General features: G+C 40.2%; 1 protein-coding gene across 1 annotated transcript in view; it reads right to left on the bottom strand.

Moving 5' to 3' along the window:
• Nucleotides 1–10673, bottom strand: part of ADGRG4 (adhesion G protein-coupled receptor G4) — an 82745-nt gene extending 72072 nt beyond the window's left edge. Inside the window, 1 exon segment of the mRNA XM_006195387.2 lies at nt 10480–10673. Coding sequence (XP_006195449.2) covers nt 10480–10549 — 70 coding nt within the window. The 5' untranslated portion in view covers nt 10550–10673.
• Between the last annotated feature and the right edge of the window lie 7519 nt (nt 10674–18192).

The raw sequence follows: 18192 nt of genomic DNA, 5'->3' as shown, positions 1-18192 counted from the left end.
TCATCTTCTTTAGCCATATAGTCAAATCCAGGTTGTACAATATTATTATGAATCAATACTGGTACAAGTAAGCCAAAATAGTAAATATACAAAAATCATCTCTATTTGACATTGACATGTGACCTTTTTTAGGCAGAAGAGCTTCTTTCTAATTATATTTTGCCTGGGCTAATATGAAAAGTTAGATTAGTGTTCCCAGAGCACACACCAACTGAACAGTTTGGGGAGGCAGTTAGAAGTGTGTGGCTAGTGGTGGGGGTGGGGGGGAGACCAAGGAAAAGGCAGCTTGTACTTAAAATTTGCTGCACATGATCCTCATTCATATAATAAAAAGATGACTATTTCCATCTACCTAACTGCCTTATTATATTCACGGTGCAACAGCAATTTATTTCTCCAATGCCTTTTCCTGAGCCAAATTACCTGATTTATTCTGTCTCTGGAGACTGCTTCTCACTGAGGCACTGACAGGGGCCTGAAAGATGGACAACAGCGAAGCTGCGGGGCTTCTGTTTGCATTCAGGACTGGGAGCAACAGCCCTGCCGGGGTGTATCCTGATTCCCTCCTTCCATTTCCTCACTAAGGGGGCTGTAGTAGCTTTAAGAGGCTCAAGATGGCCATGGGCCTGGTTACCATTGGCCCTGGAGTCAGACAACGTGGGTTGGAATCCTGGCTCTGACGCTCAAAAAGTGGGTAACTTTTAGCAAGTAACATAACCTCCTGATGCCTCAACCTTTGCTTCAGTAAAATGGGATTTCAGGGCTACAGGGTCATATACATACACAGTTCCAAGGGCCATTTCTATCATCTATGGCAAGTAACACTCCTACCTACTGACCTTACGAGACTGTTTGAAGATTGAGATGCTGTATGCTCTAAAACATTGCTGAAGGACACATCCATTGGTACAGTCTTTTGGTGGGCAATTTGGCAATGTCTGTGAAAATTTAAATTGAGTGTGCCCTTCGTTTCATAGGTATCTATGGATGAATTGTGATACCATCACCATTGCAAACCTCACAACACAGGCCACTAGAGAAATATCTGAGGATTGCCGAAAATCAGCCTAATTCTAGTCCCAGCACTACCCAAGACAGACCAAAAAGAGCTTTACGGCGGAATGGAACGCCAACCTTCCTCTGAATTAAGGGTGTAATGTTGCGACTGCCACTGTAAAACTGACCGCACACTACAGAGGCTGACAGGCAGTGACTACTTCCCTGCTTCTGGGAGATGTCCCCAAATGAAAGCTTCTAGCTAGTCCCTAGCCCTACAGTATTCTCTCCCTCCATTCCTCCACTGAACATCTTCCCAAAGCAAACAAATATGTGTCTGCCTACACACACACTCACCTGCACAGACACGCACCCAGGTGCCAGAACTCATAGCATCCACCTGCCAGGGAGCTATTTCTAGTGCTCATTTCTGTCCTTGGCTTCTGTGATTATATTATTTTATCATCATTCATGTGGCTAATAAATCGAGAGTTAATCTCACAAGGCAATAATTGGTCTGAAACCCAAGTCTCAATTATGGTTGGTTAACATTGCTTTTCTGTTCAGCCCTCCAAAATGACATCATATACAACATTTAAGAATGGGTTTTATGGTGAGCTTAAATCTCCAGGGCTTATTTGTCCCTTAAAAGAGAATGTATCATAATCACACATAGTCTACAAGGGCCTCTACCATCTGCAATATGCTAATATAAAACCAGTTGTCAAAGGACATGAAGAAGAAACTTCCTAAATCAGAAATATAAAAAGATGGCTTCTCACTGTGTTTAAAACACACATTGGAATGATAATAAGATACCATTTTTACCTTTTAGAATGATAACACTTTAGACTGGTAATACCCAGCATTGGCAAGCCTATGGGGAAACAAGTCATTCTATTTTTTAATTTTTTATTGAAGTGTAGTTGATTTAGAGTGTAAGTTTCACGTGCACGGCAAAGTGATTCAATTATACATATACAAATATATATTTTCTTTTCAGATTCTTTTCCATTATATGTTATTACAAGAAATTGAATATAGTTCCCTGTGCTATACAGTAGGTCCTTGTTGTTTATTTTATATAGAGTAATGTGTGTCAAAACAAGTCACTTTAAAACACTGCCGGTGGAGTACCAATTAATACAGTCTTTTTCTTTTTGAAGGCCAATTTGCCAATATCTATGAAAATTTTAATTGTATATAATTGTGTATATGCTTTTGACCTAGCAATTACATTTCTATCAATTTATTCTAGGCAAATATACATGTGTACAAAGATGTAAGTACAGGATATTTATTGCAGCATTGTTTGTAATTGAGAAAAAACAGGAAAATCTGTGTGTCTATCAATAAGTGACTAGTTAATTGTTACCTCTATACAATGGACTAGTAAAACAAACAAGGTAGATCTGTCATGGGGAGATTTCCAAGGCTTAATATTATGTTAAATGGGAGTTACATAAGTGTAAATATAGTATTATCCTATTTAAAAAATAAGAGAAAAATGTGTGTGTTAGCATATACTAGGAAAAAAATCTGGGAGAAAACACACCGAACAGTTAAGAATGAGTATCTCTAGGTTTGAGATTGAGGGGGGTTTTTAATTTCTGTGTTACTTATTTCAGTGATATTTGCATTTTTATAAATAGTGTTTTACATTCATAATCAGAAAAATAAAGATGGGTGGATACATAGATCGATTGGTAGGTAGAAAGAAAAAAATCACTTGTGGCCATTCTTGAGGTCCTGCAGGCAGAGGGAAGTTCTGCTTAGATCTGAGCAGAAGTGTAGTGCAGTGGAGTCCAAAAGGCCATACTTAAGTCCCAGGTCTGCCCCTTCCTAGTTGTGTGAACATGGGAAATGAATGCATGTGAAAGGTTTTAGGACTGTGCCTGGCATATAGTGAGCGCTGTATGAATGTTAAATAAGCAAGCTCAGGCCACTTCCCTGTGCCTTGTCCCTCACAGTAAGATGGGAGTACTAATCACCTACCTCGCAGGGACGTTAGGTATGAAACTGACGCAATAACTAACGTTTAGGTCACGTAGGTGAGAAAGTTTCCAAACCGCGGAGACCCAGGTAAATGTCAGCTGCATGCTGGCCTTCGTCACTCTTAGAGGCCCCGTTCTTCTCCCACAACCTCTTTTGCACCCTCACGCGTGCGTGCAAGCACATCCAGACCCCCAGCAGGGCTGGGAGGAGGCTGGGCTGTGACGAGGCGGGGCAGGAGCTTTGCCTTTCTGTTTGGCCGGGCGGGCGAGCAGCGTTGTCTGCCGCGCCTCTCCAGGGTCTGCTTCAAAGGCCACTTGTGTCTTTGCATATGATTTAACTATCCATTGCAGATGTCTGCTTGGACGCGGCCATCTGTTCCCTGGCAATTTTCAAGTTCAAATTACGTGATTGCTCCCCTGAAGCGTGTTCTCTCTTGATTTGGCTCCTCTGTGTCTCTTCGCCTCTCTCCTGTTTCCTTTTATTCAAAATTACATTGACTGTTTTCCCCCACTTAAAAAAGAGGTATTTTTCCCCTTATAAAAGTGATACTGCACATGCTTTTTAAAAGAAAAAATGGAAAATATTAGAAAGTAAAAAGATGAGAATGAAGTCAGCCAGAACCCCACCGCCCAGAGACCTTTAACACTTAAGAATATTTCCTTTGCTTATTTTTTTTTCTTTTTCTGTGCATGGGTTTTGCTTGTTTCTATGTTATGACATAAGTGTTTTCCGTGTTAGGAAAAACTTATCATAAACCTCATTTAAACGGCTATGTTACAGCCCCTAGGAGTGCCAGGCACCATTGTATTTGTCCTGAGAAAATACACAGACCATAAAGTTCACCATTTTAATCATTTTAAAGTGTACAATTCAGTGGCATTTAGTACATTCACGATGGCGTACAACCATCGCTGCTATCTCGTTCCAGAACATTTTCATCATCCCGGAAGGAAACCCTGTACCCATCAAGCAGTCACTCCCCTTTTGCCCCTCCCCTCAGCCCCTTGCAGTCACTAATCTGCTTTTTGCCTCTGTGGATTTGCCTGTTCTAGGCATTTCATGTAAATGAAATCATACTACAATATGTGACTTTTTGTGTCTAGCTTCTTTCGCTTAGCATCATGTTTCCAAGGTCCATCCATGTTGTAGCCTGTGTCAGTCCTTCATTCTCTTCTATGGCTGAATAATATTCCATTGTATGGATAGACCACATTTTTAAAATTAATTCATTTGTTAATGGGTATTTGGGCTGTTTCTGCCTTTTGACTGTTATGAACAGTGCTGCTATGAACATACATGCTATTCATTTTGTTTGAACACATGTTTTCATTTCTTTTGTGTATCTGCCTAGAAGTGGGTCGTATAGTAATTCTGAGTTTAACTTATTGAGTAGCCAGATTGTTTTCCACAGGGGCTGCCCCATTTTACATTCCCATCAGCAACGTATGAGGGTTCCAACTTCTCTGACTCCTTGTCAACACTTGTTGTTTCCTGGTTTTTCAAAATTAGTATTAAAAGCATTCTGGGGGGAGGGTATAGCTCAATGGTAGAGTGTGTGCTTAGCATGCACAAGGTCTTGGGTTCTATCCCCAGCATATCCATGAATGAATGAATGAATGAATGAATGAATAAACAAATAAACAAATGTAATTACCCACCCCTAGAAAAAAGAATTTTTAAAAAAGCATTCTAGAGGGTGTGAGTGGCATCTCATTGTGGTTTTGATTTGCATTTCCCTAATGACTAATGGCACTGAGCATCTTTTCATGTGCTTACTAGCCATGTGTATGTTTGCTTTGGAGAAATGTCTTCAAGTCCTTTGTCCATTTCTTAACTGGGTTGTTAGTCTTTTTGTTGTTGAGCTGTAAGCATTCTTTATATATTCTGGATACTAGGACCGTATGAGATATGCGACCTGCATATAGCTCCCATTCTGTTGGCTGTCTTTTAGCTTTCTTGATAGTGTCTTGGATGCTCAAAAGTTTTTAATTTTGATGAAGTCCAATTTATTTTTTCTTTTGCTGCTTGTTCTTTTGGTGTCATTTCTAAGAATCTATTGTCAGATCCAAGGTCATGAAGATTTACCTCTATGCTTTCTTCTAAGAGTTTTATAGTTGTAGTTCTTACATTTAGATCTTTCATTCATGTTGAGTTAATTTTGGTATATGGTGTGAAGTAGCGGTCAAATTTCATTCTTTTACATGTGTTTACATATATTTGCATGTATACATGTGTCCATGGATATATGTTTACATATCCAGTTTTCCCATCAGCATTTGCTGGAAAGACTCTTTTTCCCCATTGAATGGTCTTGTCACCCTTGTGGAAAATTAATTGACTATACTTTTATGGCTTTCTTTCTGGACTCTCAATTCTGTTCCATTAATCTATGTCTGTCCTTATGCTAATAACATACTGTTTTGATTACTGTAGCTTTATAGTAAGTTTTGAAATCAGGATGTGTGAGTCCTCCAACTTTGTTTTTTTTTTCCCAAGGTTGTTTGGGCTATTCAGTGTTCTTTGCAATTCCATATGAATTGTAGGACTGGCTTTTCCATATTTGTAAAAGAGACCATTGGGATTCTGACAGAGTTTGCATTGAATCTATAGATCTCTTTGGAGAATATTGCCATCTTAATATTAAATCTGTGAATGTGGGATCATTTCCATTTATTTAGGTCTTCTTTAATTTCTTTCAGCAATGTTTGTGGTTTGAGTGGAGAAGTCATTCACCTCTTTCATTAAATTTATTCCTAGATATTTTGTTCTTTTAGATAATATTGTAAATGAAGTTGTTTTCTTAACTTCATTTCAGATTGTTTGCTGTTAGCACATAGAAATACTACTAATTTTTCTGCATTGGTCTTGTATCCTGCAACTTAGCTGAATCTGTTTGTTAGCTGAAATATCTTTTCTTCAGATTCTTTAGAATATTCTTTATGTAAGATCATATTATCTGTGACTAAAGATTGCTTCATTTTTTTTTCCAGTTTGAATGTCTTTTATTTCTTTTTCTTGCCCAGTTGCTCTGGCTAGAACTTCCAGCTTAATATTGAATAGAAGTGATGACAGTGGGCATTCTGGGCTTGTTCCTGATCTTAGGGAGAAGTTTTTAGTTTTTCACCATTAAGTATGATGTTCACTATGGGGTTTTCATAGATGCCCTTTACAGGTTGAGGAAGTTCCCTTCTATTTCTAGTGTGTTGAGTGCTTTTATCATGAAGGGCACTGGATTTTGTCAAATGCTTTTTTCTGCATCAATTAAGATCATCATTTTTCCCCCTTCAATCTATTAATGTAGTGTATTACATTGATAGATCAATTTTTATATGTTGAACCACCTTGGCATTCTTGGTAAAAATTCTACTTGGTCAGGGTAGATAACCCTCTTAATATGCTGCTGGATTTAGTCTGCAATAATTTGTTAAGAATTTTTTCATCTAGGTTTATATGGGATATTGGTGTGTAGTTTTCTTTTCTCATGATGTTTTATCTGCCAGCTACCATTTTTTCACTCTAGCAGACAGATACAGGGAAAGATTATGCCCCAGGGCTTTCTCTGGCAAAGCCTGGGGGGAAATAATACTCTTGCCACAATAGTTACTCAATATGTAATTTTATTTTACTTTTTGCTAAATTCCAAAGCTGCTTTGCCTGATGATGCCAATCTTAAGCAATTTTTAAGCAGAATTGAATTGATTGGCCATTAACAAAGCCAGGTTTTCCCAGAATGCTCTGAATTTTGTATTATCTGATTTTTCAGCATAGTAGCATAACTGGAGTCTTGGCCCTTACTGCCGGTTTCCAGCTCTGAGCATAATGGTTGGCACATAGTAGGTCCTTTATCACTATTTACTGAATATAATGGTTTTGCCCTATATTAGGGCACTGAGTTGGAGGCTGATGGGTGGACAGATGGAAAGTTGTCCTTAGTACAAAAGTATCAGAGATGTGGGTGAAGCACCCTACACAAGATAAGAGGTTCTGAACTGCAAAATGAATTTGGGCCCTGCCCTTTGTTTTAGAGAACTTTCGGCAAAAGATCAGGAGAGCATTCCCTCTCCCTATCAGACCCCAAAATTAATAAATTCATCTTAAAAGTTAGTGAGTAAAAAGCTTAGAATTCCAAGAGACAGACATTCCATATGATTTTTTTTGTCAGTAAAGTCCCTTTATTTTCTGAAGGCAGCATTAGTAATCATCAGATATATTCTATACTTGTTTTTCTGTCCTCTCTTGGCAGTTTCTCCTTGAAAGGTGAAAATGTATCAAAGGTTAGGGGGCTGAGATTCTAGGTGCACTGCCCTGCACCACCTTAGGCGGAGTGGACAAATAATGTTCGTCCATCGTGCAGCACTGTGATCATGACCTGGTCACTGTTTCTCCCCCATGAGGTGACCTGTTTTCCTTTACTTTATCCAAGATTTCTGGTCCAGGGACCCTGATCATCAGACACATCAGTGTCTGAGTGTATTCGTTGCTCAGGTGCTGCAACAAAGTACCACAAACAACAGAAATAGATTCTGTCCCAGTTCCGGACACTAGAAGTCTGAGAGCAAAGTGTCAGCAGGGTTGTTTCCTCCTGAGGGCTCAGGGGAAAATCTGTTCCATGCCTCTCCCCTAGTTTCTGGTGGTTTCCTGGCACTGTGTGGTGTTCCATGGCTTCTGTGGCATCACCTCAATCTCTGCCTTTGTTTTTACATGGCTTTCTCCTTGTGTGCCTGTCTGTGTCCAAATGTCCCTTTTTTATAAGAACCACCAGTCATGCTGGATTAGGGGCCCACATTCCTCCAGTGTGACTTCATCTTTCCTTAACTAATTACATTTGTATCAACCTATTTCCAAATATGAACACATTCTGAGGTGCTGAGGGTTAGGAGTTAAACCTATTAATTTTGGGGGACACAATTCAACTCATAATACTCCATAAGGCTCAAGGCCCAGCTAACATCTTGGTGAAATCTCCTATTGGAGGAGAGAGAGGAAGCAGAGCAGATGTCGGGGAAGGGGCCCACCAGAGGCATTGGCTGTATTTATACTGTGGAGAATCTGCTCATTCTGAAGGTGAGCATTCTGCTGAGGGTACACCATGCCTGCCTCAACTAGGAGATGTCATTACTCACTCATAAACGGGGAGGGAGCAAATGCTCATTTCCATATTATATGAAACCTTTACCTGAGCAAAAGGTGTTCTGGCTCTTAGTATCACCGATCCTTGCAAAAGAATGTCCAGGAGCACTGAAAAGATGAAGACCAGGTCCTCATCTAGCAGACTCATGGCTGAGTAGATATAGCAGATAGGTGCTTGATCCTGGGGAGTTCCACTACCCACATCACCATGGCCATAATGTGGACAACCACAGAGACCCGGAGTTACTGCCATCCACTGCCTCTACTTCCAACTGGTCTAGTGAGTAACCAACTAACCTTTAGATAAACCAGACCTGTCATATATAGAAGCATCCAACTTTGAGCATCCTTTCTGTCACCAGTCACCAGTCACCAGTCACAGAGGTATCCAACACGTCCCCTCTTCCGGTAAGCAGGTTGCTGACCATGTATGTAGCCTGCCAAGAGTTCTTCTTGGATTAAGAGTAGAGGAATTACCTACTCCTCCCCAGTGGTCGTTGAGCACCAACTGGCAACTATTGGCAAGTTTTGAGTAAGAGTGATGTGATCTGACTTGATCCATTGAAGGATTGCCCTGGCTGCTGTGTTGAGAACAGGCTACCGCAGAGCAAGAGTAAAAGCAGGGAGGTGAGAGGCTATTTCTGCTTTATTCCTTACCCCCGCTCCATTCTGCAACTATTAATTCCTGACCTCAGTCTTCCTCCCTTCTTGCTGGCACTGCTCTCACCCTTTAGTCCTTATGAGAGATCTGGTTGCTTTTCCTGACCCTTGGTATTCCCTCCACAGACATGGTTTTGCGCCACACTCTGGCTTCATCCAGTGACAGCATCTGAATCACCCTCTGCCTGATCTAGGCTTGGCCCTTGCTCTCCCGCAATGACCTTCACAGTCTGGAGCCTGAAGGGGAGTGAACCATTGTTTCAAGAACCAAATTTTTTTCGAGAAAGAAAATGATGAATTTCTCACCAGCCAAAGGACAATTAGACCTAATTGTTTGATAACCTAAAAGAAATTATTTCCTTGACTCGGGGATTTGAGATTCAGTCTGGAAAACCTGGGACTGCTTTAAAGTGACCTCTGAAGGTTTAAAATCTGCACATCTATCGTAATTTTCATTGACCAATGACATTCCTTACAAAACCCATTCTAACCTTTCAATATCAGACACCCTTCCACTTTTCCTTCCATGATACAGTAAAGACTTGTAGATCCCTCTGTTCCTAGATCCCTCTTATCCATGCCCCATGCCCTTTACCCAAAAAAATCCACTTAGAATTTGTGTCATGTACACCACCACCATCATTAACTGCATTAACTTATTAACTCAGCAAATAGGTCCCCATAGGTCCCATTTCAAATTTGTTATAAGAAACATGGTCTCCCATCAGGACTTACACACACCTGTCAGTGTTAGCTGTTGATGGTGATGATGATTTGGTATATTTCCAGAAGATTAGCTCTCAAATCTGAGGGTTGTTCAAATTAAACCCCGGGTCTATTTCATCAAGGAATTTCACTCATTGACATGTGTGGCCTTTCAGCTAAAGACTGATGTGCTAAATGAGCAACGTCATCAACTGAATTTATTTAACACGGATGGGATTTTAGTCTTTCAAGACAACCTTGTTCTCAAGTCTCCAAATCACTAGCTACTTCAGTTGAACTGTCTCAATCACCTATTTACTGCAGAATAGAAACAAAGACAGACTCTATCCCCATTCCAGTCACAGAATCTAGGCAAGGGCTGGGTCTCCCAGAACAGATAGATGCCTGTTTGTCACTGTGAGTCAGTGACCAGCTTTTAGCACACCTCAGTTTCCCGTCTATATTCTATGATTGTTGCCATATATGTATAATGGAGAAAGACGGTATCCTAATGCTCCTGGGAGCTTTAAATAAAGCATTATGCCTAAGAGAAAACAGCCTAAGAAAATGCAAAGCACAGGGGGTGGATATAGCTCAGTGGTAGAGTGTCTGCTTAGCATGCATGAGGTCCTGGGTTCAAACCCCAGTACCTCCATTAAAAAAAAAAAAACTAAATTAATAAATAAATAAATAAACCTAATTACCCCCCCCCCAAAAAAGAAAAGAAAATGCAACATTTTGGTTAGGTGTGCATTAGCCACCAAATGGCTTTTCAGAGTTTCATTAAGAAATGTCAAAGATAGTAGTCCAAGATACTGTATAATTGAGGGCCAGGTCTCCATCAGTCGTGAGTAATCCTGAGTGAATGGATTCATTTACTGAAGCTACAGCGTGTCCTACAGACAGATGGACCAGCAATTTTTCAAATGGCTTATTTCGGTAACCTACTGTACATGAGCTATTGAAAGAGATAATAAAAATACATTTTCTTACCTGACAGAAAGATCAAACTCGACATGAGAATCAATCCAAAAAGCCTCTGATATGTGATGTGTTCTTTCATTGTCTAAACCTGCATTCAGAAAGAAATATGCCCAGCTCAGATTCAGAACAAACGATTTCCAAGTGCGTGTGACCATACTGCTTTGCATCCCACGCTAGGCTTTTCCCTACTGCTTAAAGCCATGTCAACCAGCCACAATATAGACGCCTGCCTGAGCCTGGCTACAACCTCACCAATGGATTTATTTGCATCTCCGTTTAACACATTTTGTTGAGTGCCTACTCTGTGCCGGACACTGTGTTTCACACTGGAAATACAGCGCTGGGAAGACAACTCAGAGATATTCGCCCTCATGAAGCAGTTGTTAGCCCAGAGAGGAAGACAGTCATTAAATGCATAATTACACAATGTGATGTATTCAACCATAATGCACACAACTTCAGCCCAACAACTGGCAGCTTTAATGACCCTAAACTTTGTGGAAGAAGCATTATGCGAGAAGATCTTATTGACAAAAGTAACTCATCAAATCATTTCTAATTTTAAAGCAGATCGATTTAGCATCTCATTTCAAATTATAAAGCCGATCTGACCATCTCATTATGTCTACCCAGCTTCTCTCCTTAAGTAATCATAACTAAAACTGCTGATCTGGGAGACACACTGGGAGTCCCCCTTTCTCCAACTAAAATGGTATTAAAACTACAAATCCCACGGAAACGTATTACAGGAGCTTGGCAGTAAGATGCTGATGGGCATTTTCTGATTTTAAATAGAATACACTTCTGAATGATTTACTACTGATTTAAACATTTTTCCCCATAGAATAATGCAACATATTGTATTTCTTTCCACTTCTAAACAGGATTGGGAGCAAACAGACTCACTTTACATTTAAAGTAACAGAAACCAATTAGGAAACCAAATGAGTCTTGGGCTCGCTATGAGTGCCAGCCATTAATAAAGCTCTTCATATTTACCAAGTGTTCTACTGCCACTCTCATTAGAATAATAAGGGAATTTGTATGACTTGGATGGATTTTCTAAACTACAAGCTTAGAAGTAAAAGAATGTCTAAATCTTTTACGACTTGCAAGATGAAATGCAGCTTAAATTTACAGTGCTGTAAGAGGACCAGGCTGAGAATCCGTAACTAGCTTTGAGCCTGTATTTCTGTTTCTTCATTTTCCTGGGCCTCAGTTTCCTTATCTGTAAAAATGGAGATAATAATCTGCCTATTTCCCAGAGCTGCTCTAAAAGAGGATCAAATGAGGTGATATTTCAAAGGCAATTTTCAGAATATAAAGTGCTATAGAAATGGATATGATTGCTATCTATAAAATAGAATTTTCAGCAGCAAACAATCCAATTCGTACCTTCCTTGCATTTCCTCTAAACTTTTATAACAATTCCAAGGTATGTTTCATAAACTTACCTCACACCTGATAAATAAATCATGGGGCATTCACACTACAGAATACTATGCAGCCATTAAAAGGAATAAGGTAAGTCTATAATATGTCTATCAGGCATGAAAAGGTGGGTTGGGGAAGAGGGGGTGGGGATGGAGGACTTTTCATTTATATACCATACAATTCTGTACTGCTCGATTCTTTGGCAGTTATCATATGTTACCTAAGTAATTTTGAAAATGGAAGGAAAGGGGAAAGAAAAGGAGGGAGGGAAGAGGGAGAGGGGAAGGGATGGAAAACAGGAAGGAAGGAGAAGAGAGAGATAGGAAGGAAGAATGGGAATTAAATAGTTTTCCTGCATCCCTCATACCATTCTGTGCTGTTTGATTACAGTGAGCATGCATTACTTTCATAATTGAAAAAAAAAAAAAAGAAAGAAGGGAAGGAAGGAAGAAAAGGAAAAGAGAGAAAGGGAGGGAAGAGGTTAAGGACTTTTATGCCTCATACAATTAAATGCAATTTGGGTTTTTTTTTTAATGATGAATCTCTGTTGCTTTTATAATTTAAAGAAATTTAAAGGAAGTGGAGAAAAGGAAAGAAAGAAAGAAAGAAGAGAGGAAAACACTTACCTGAGAACTGGACTCCTTTAGCTTCCCACTCCTGTGTCACTGTGGGGTCCAGAAGAAGGATTTGCTTTTCCAAAGATCAGATCTGGTCTCTGAATCCCCACGTTTGATGTAAAATGAAATGAGCAAAAAAGCAGGAGGCTCATTATCTGCTGGCCATGCCTCAGTCACCTTCCGTTGTGGACCAGACCAGCCTCTCTGCTCTTAGCTTTATGGGGCTTCCTGGCCGGGGCACATCCTCTTTTCGTGGCTTGTAGCACGTCATGGGGCTGCTCTCCAGAGCATGAAATCAGCATGAGCAAAGTTCTCGGGTTATTACACATCTGCAATAACTTATTAATTTTAGAGCTCTTTCCCAGTTTTCTCTAATGATTTCTTCAGTTGCTAGTTGATTATGGCTTTAATTAAATTGGCTCTACTAAACAGGTCCTTGCTTACTTAACTCAAGCTCATTTCATTTTATTGAGAAAATGGGGAAGAGGGGGCAGTGGGGTTCAGAACTATGAGCAGAGAGCAGAGGCCAAGGAAGTGTTAACATATTGACATCTCACACTGTCAGAAAGGGGAAGCTAGCTATTTACCCTCACTGCAGATCCATTCTTCACATCACCTCAAATATAAGTAGATTTACTGAGCTGCTTTTATGTCATTCTCAAGATAGGGGATGTAGTTTTTGCCCCAGAGGTGTCATTACAGCCCTTTTGGGATGATGGAAAGATCAAATCCCATCAACCATCCAGAGATGATTTCTGCCGCCCTCTGCCCTCCCAAGATCAGGACCCTGAGGTCCACAGGGTAGAATGGACTTGCTCAAGGTCATAGAGATTATGAGAGGCAGAGCGGGAGCTAGAACCAAGGCTCCTGACTCCCAGACCAATGCATTTTCCTTTACACCTCACACCTTAAATGGAAAAAGTCACTCTAAAAAGAGACTGAGTCAACCTATTATTTGTAGGTTCTCCATGGGGACAAGGGGAAGGAAGGGGTGTATCAGAATCATCCATTACTCACTCCCAAGCTCAGAAACTGTGATCAAGATGGTAGATGAGCTCATGCAACTTAATAGGAAAAAAACAAACAACCCAATCCAAAAATGGGCAGAAGACCTAAACAAGCAATTCTCCAATGAAGACATACAAATGGCCAGTAGGCACATGAAAAAATGCTCAATATCCCTAATTATCAGAGAAATGCAAATCAAAACCACCATGAAGTATCACCTCACATGAGTCAGAATGGCCATCATTCAAAAGATTACAGTTGATAAATGCTGGAGACGGTGTGGAGAAAAGAGAACCCTCCTACACTGTTGGTGGAAATGTATTTTGGTGCAGCCATTATGGAAAATAATATGGAGAGTCCTCAAAAAACTAAAAATAGACTTACCATATGATCCAGCAATCCTACTCCTGGGCATATATCCAGAGAGAAACTTAATTCAAAAAGATACATGCACCCCAATGTTCATAGCAGCACTATATACAATAGCCAATACATGGAAGCAACCTAAATGTCTATCGACAAATGACTGGATAAAGAAGTTGTGATATATTTATACAATGGAATACTATTCAGCCATAAAAAAGAATGAAATAATGCCAATTGCAGCAAAATGGATGGACCTGGAGATCATCATTCTGGGTGAGGTCAGCCAGAAAGAGAGAGAAAAATACCATATGATATTACTCATATGTGGAATCCTAAAAATAAAAGGGAAAAAAAAGGACACTATGAACTCATCTACAAAACAGAAACAGACTCGCAGACGTAGTAAAAATCTTATGGTTGCCAGGCAAAGGGGTGGTAAGGGAAAAATTTGGGAGTTTGAGATTTGCAGATGTTAGCCACTATATATAAAAACAGATTTAAAAAAAACAAGTTTCTTCTGTATGGAGCAAGGCGCTATATTCAGTTCAGTATCTTGTGGTAACCTTTAATGAAAAAGAATGTAAAGATGAATATATGTATGTATATGCATAACTGGGACATTGTGCTGTGCACCAGAAATTGACACACTGTAGCTGACTGTACTTCAATTTAAAAAAAAAAAAAAGATAGTGTTTGAGAGCCCACGCTTTGCAAAAGATGGACTTGAGTTTGAACCTCAATTGTGTGATTCAGGTCCAGCTCCCTAACATCTTTGGAGCCCCCAGTGTCCTCATTTGTAAAACGTGGATAAAGGTACTCACCTCATATCACTGTGAAGATTACATGAGACAGTGTGTGTAAAGGGCTTAGCCCAGGGCCTGGCAAGGGTTCCAGTGCTGCTGCTTTTGCCAAGAACTCCACTCCTTTCCACTTGGCTTTCGAGGCCTGCTCCCCATATGGGTCCACACAGCTTACAAGGGGATGTGGGGCAATTGCTAAGGATCATCTTGATGCTCTCCTGGCAGTGGTTTATCTTTCACACTATGCCTGCTCATTGGGCTGCCTCTCAACTCCATACACTCTGAGCTGTGGAAGGGCAAGGGTTCCAAGTTCTGCAGTGGTTCATACTTTGGGAGCACTCAATGGAGATGTGATGAATGAATGACTATGCCTTTCTTCCCTAAAGACAGAAAAGCACATCTCTGTTCTCCTCGTGCTCTGCCCCAGGAGTTAGCACAGGGCCTGGCACATAGTAGGTGCTTAATGAACATTTGTTGAATTGAAAAAGAATTTAGAGGAGAATGAATTTATATATACTTGGCTATGGTAAGAAAATTCTCTAGAAGGAGACTCTAGTGAGAATAGCTGATTCTAGAAAAAGACACTGAGAGGTCTTGGATGGAAGGGAAACTTACTTTTCTCTGCATATGCTTTTGTACTGTTAGAATTATAATCATCTGTATGTGTCACATTTTCAAAGAAAAACACTGTTTTCAAAATATCTAATGTAGTGCAAATGAAATAATTGACTCAAAAGTGAAACGTGCAAAACAATGAAGAGTTTGGAACCCTTTGGTCAAGAATAGTGCCACCTAAGAAGGAGGGGCTTCAGTGGTGATCTTCCATTCTCAGGAAGGTTATTAAGGAGAGCACTGACCATCTGTTCTCTGTATCTACAGAGTAATAGAAAAATAGATTGAAATTGCACTGGGAGATATGAGGTAAACATAAATAAGTGATTATTGACGGTAGGAGTTGATAAACACCAGGAAAGGCTATCACGGGATGTTATGAGCCATCCATCCCTGGAAAGTTGAAGGTCTAGATAGCCATATGGCTCTGCTGATTTAAGTGTCCTCCCACACAGAGTGCTGAGCTTGGTGAGACTCTGCCCCTGTTTCTGACAATAGAATAGACCCTTAATTAGGTGAAGGTCCAGGCTGTCATCATTCCCTCTCCTCTTTCCTGCTGTGAGCATTCCACCAGGCCAATTGGGATTCTGATGATTTGCATACAACATGGCCCCCAACCACAAGCTGGCTACTGAATTCAGAGCTCAACCATAGAAACAGTGAAAGGGTGAGGGGGGCAGGATATAGCTCAGTGGTACAATGCGTGCTTAGCTTGCACGAGATCCTGGGTTCAATCCCCAGTACCTCCATTAAATAAGTGAATAAATAAAAACCTAACTACCTCCCCCCTTAAAAAAAGAAAAAAAGGAAAAGGAAAAAAAAAACAGTGAAAGGGTACAATGATGGAGGAAAAATCATCTGTGTTGGTGACTTCCTAAGAGATTTTAAACGACAATTTTGATTATATTTGTTTGCTACCTTTAATACTACCATCCAACCAATTCCCTGCTGGGTGTCATTTCTGTGCATACTTTCATACTTTTGCTACATATGTGGGCACCCATTAACAACATGTAATATTTTTAGGAAAATGCCAGCTAAGGTATTGTGGAGCAAAGTGTTCTTACATAACCACAGTAAAATTATGAAAAGTAGGAAATTAACTTGATGTAATATTACTTCTTATACAGTACATGTTCACATTTAGCCAACTGTCTCACTAATGTCCTTTCTTGCAGTTTTCCTTCTGCTCCAGGATCCAATCTAGGATGACACACTGCCTTTAACTGTCTTTAATTCTTAGTCTCCTTTAATCTGGAAATATTCCTCAGCCTTTCTTTGACTTTCATGACATTGGCATTTTTTAAGTGTATGGGCGGCTATTTTATAGAATGTCCTTCAATCTGGGCTTGTCTCATCTTTCCTCATAGTTCAGGTCCTATATTTACGGCAGGAAGAGCACAGAAGTGATGTCGTGTCCTTAGTGCATCTATCAGGGTATACACGATGGAATTTTGTCCCCTTATTGAGGATGTTAACTATGGTCACTTGATTAAGGTGACATCTGACAGATTTCTCCATGGAAAAGTTATCATTTTTTCCACTTCTAATTTGTAAGTGACCTGTGGGAAAATAATCATAGAGTCTGTGTAAATACCCTGTTCCCCTTGTCTTAGTTCATTCAGGATGCTGTAACAAATTACCATTGACTGGGTGACTTATAAATGACAGATATTTAAGTCTCACCATTCTGGAGTCTGGGAAGTCCCAAGATCAAGGCACCAGCAGATTCGGTGTCTGGTGAGAGCCCACCTCCAGATTCACAGACTCCTGTCTTCTCCCTGTGTCTATACGTGGCAGAAGGAGTGCAGGAGCTCTCTGAGGCCTCTTCCATCGGGGCACTAATCCCATTCATGAGGGCTCCACCCTCAGGATCCAATCACCTCCCAAAAGCCTCACTTCTTAATACCATCACATTGGAGATTAGGTTTCAACACATGAATTTGGGGGGGACATAAACATTCAGTGCATAGTACTCCTCAAACCTTCAACCAGTAGTTCTAGCAGTCATTGCTTATTTTTGTCTGATGGTGGCCAAACGGTAATTTTCTATTTCTATCATTTTTCCTACATTTATTTGTCAGCTTTCTACAGAAAGGAAGAGTTTTCCTTTCTCCCATATTCATTCATTCATTCGTTTTTATCAATATGAACTCATGGATTCTTATTTTATTTGGTGGATTACAATCTATTACTATCACTATTTTGATGCTCAAATTGTCCTAGAGGGGAAAAATTGTCCAACAGGCACTCTTTCAAAGTGGCTTCTGTGTACTTTTGATATATCCTTATGAGTCTTTGAGCACTTCCTTACTTTCTTGCACAAGATACTCCAGGATTATCTTGCATTTTCCCTGCCTCAGACCTGGAATCCACCATTTCTCTTGGGATCCCTGGTTCCATTTAGTGGATCATCGAGTCTAGAGTCCAAGATCTGGGTCTCGACAGAGCTTTGAGTAGAGAAATAACATGATCTGACATGTTTTAAAAAGATGACTCAGACTGCTGGGCTGAAAAAGGACTCAAAGGCACTAAGGAGAAAGCAGGAAGATGCACTGGTGTTAACAGAGTGGACTTCTTTCTCTGCAATGCAAACCTGACCATGTGACTCACCAAAACTTTTCAACAGATAACATAATTTATAACATTAACACCCTATGGTGTTGCAAAGAAAGCTCTTCCATGGCCTGGTCCCTGTGGATTTCTCTCCCTTCATCCCCCACTGCTCCCATTCCTCAAATTCTATTCTTTGCCTATAGTGAGCCATGTAGAGTTCCCCAAAGGCACTATTCTGTTTTATTCTATGCTTTTGCAAATGCTGTTCCCTTTGCCTAGAATATCCTTTCCAAAGCCTGTTCCCCTTCCCGTTGACCATCTGGTGATTT

Source organism: Camelus ferus, chromosome X (assembly GCF_009834535.1).
Source record: "Camelus ferus isolate YT-003-E chromosome X, BCGSAC_Cfer_1.0, whole genome shotgun sequence".
Lineage (NCBI taxonomy): Eukaryota > Metazoa > Chordata > Mammalia > Artiodactyla > Camelidae > Camelus > Camelus ferus.
Note: the sequence above shows the minus strand (reverse complement) of the source record. Positions and strands in the feature narration are given on the sequence as shown.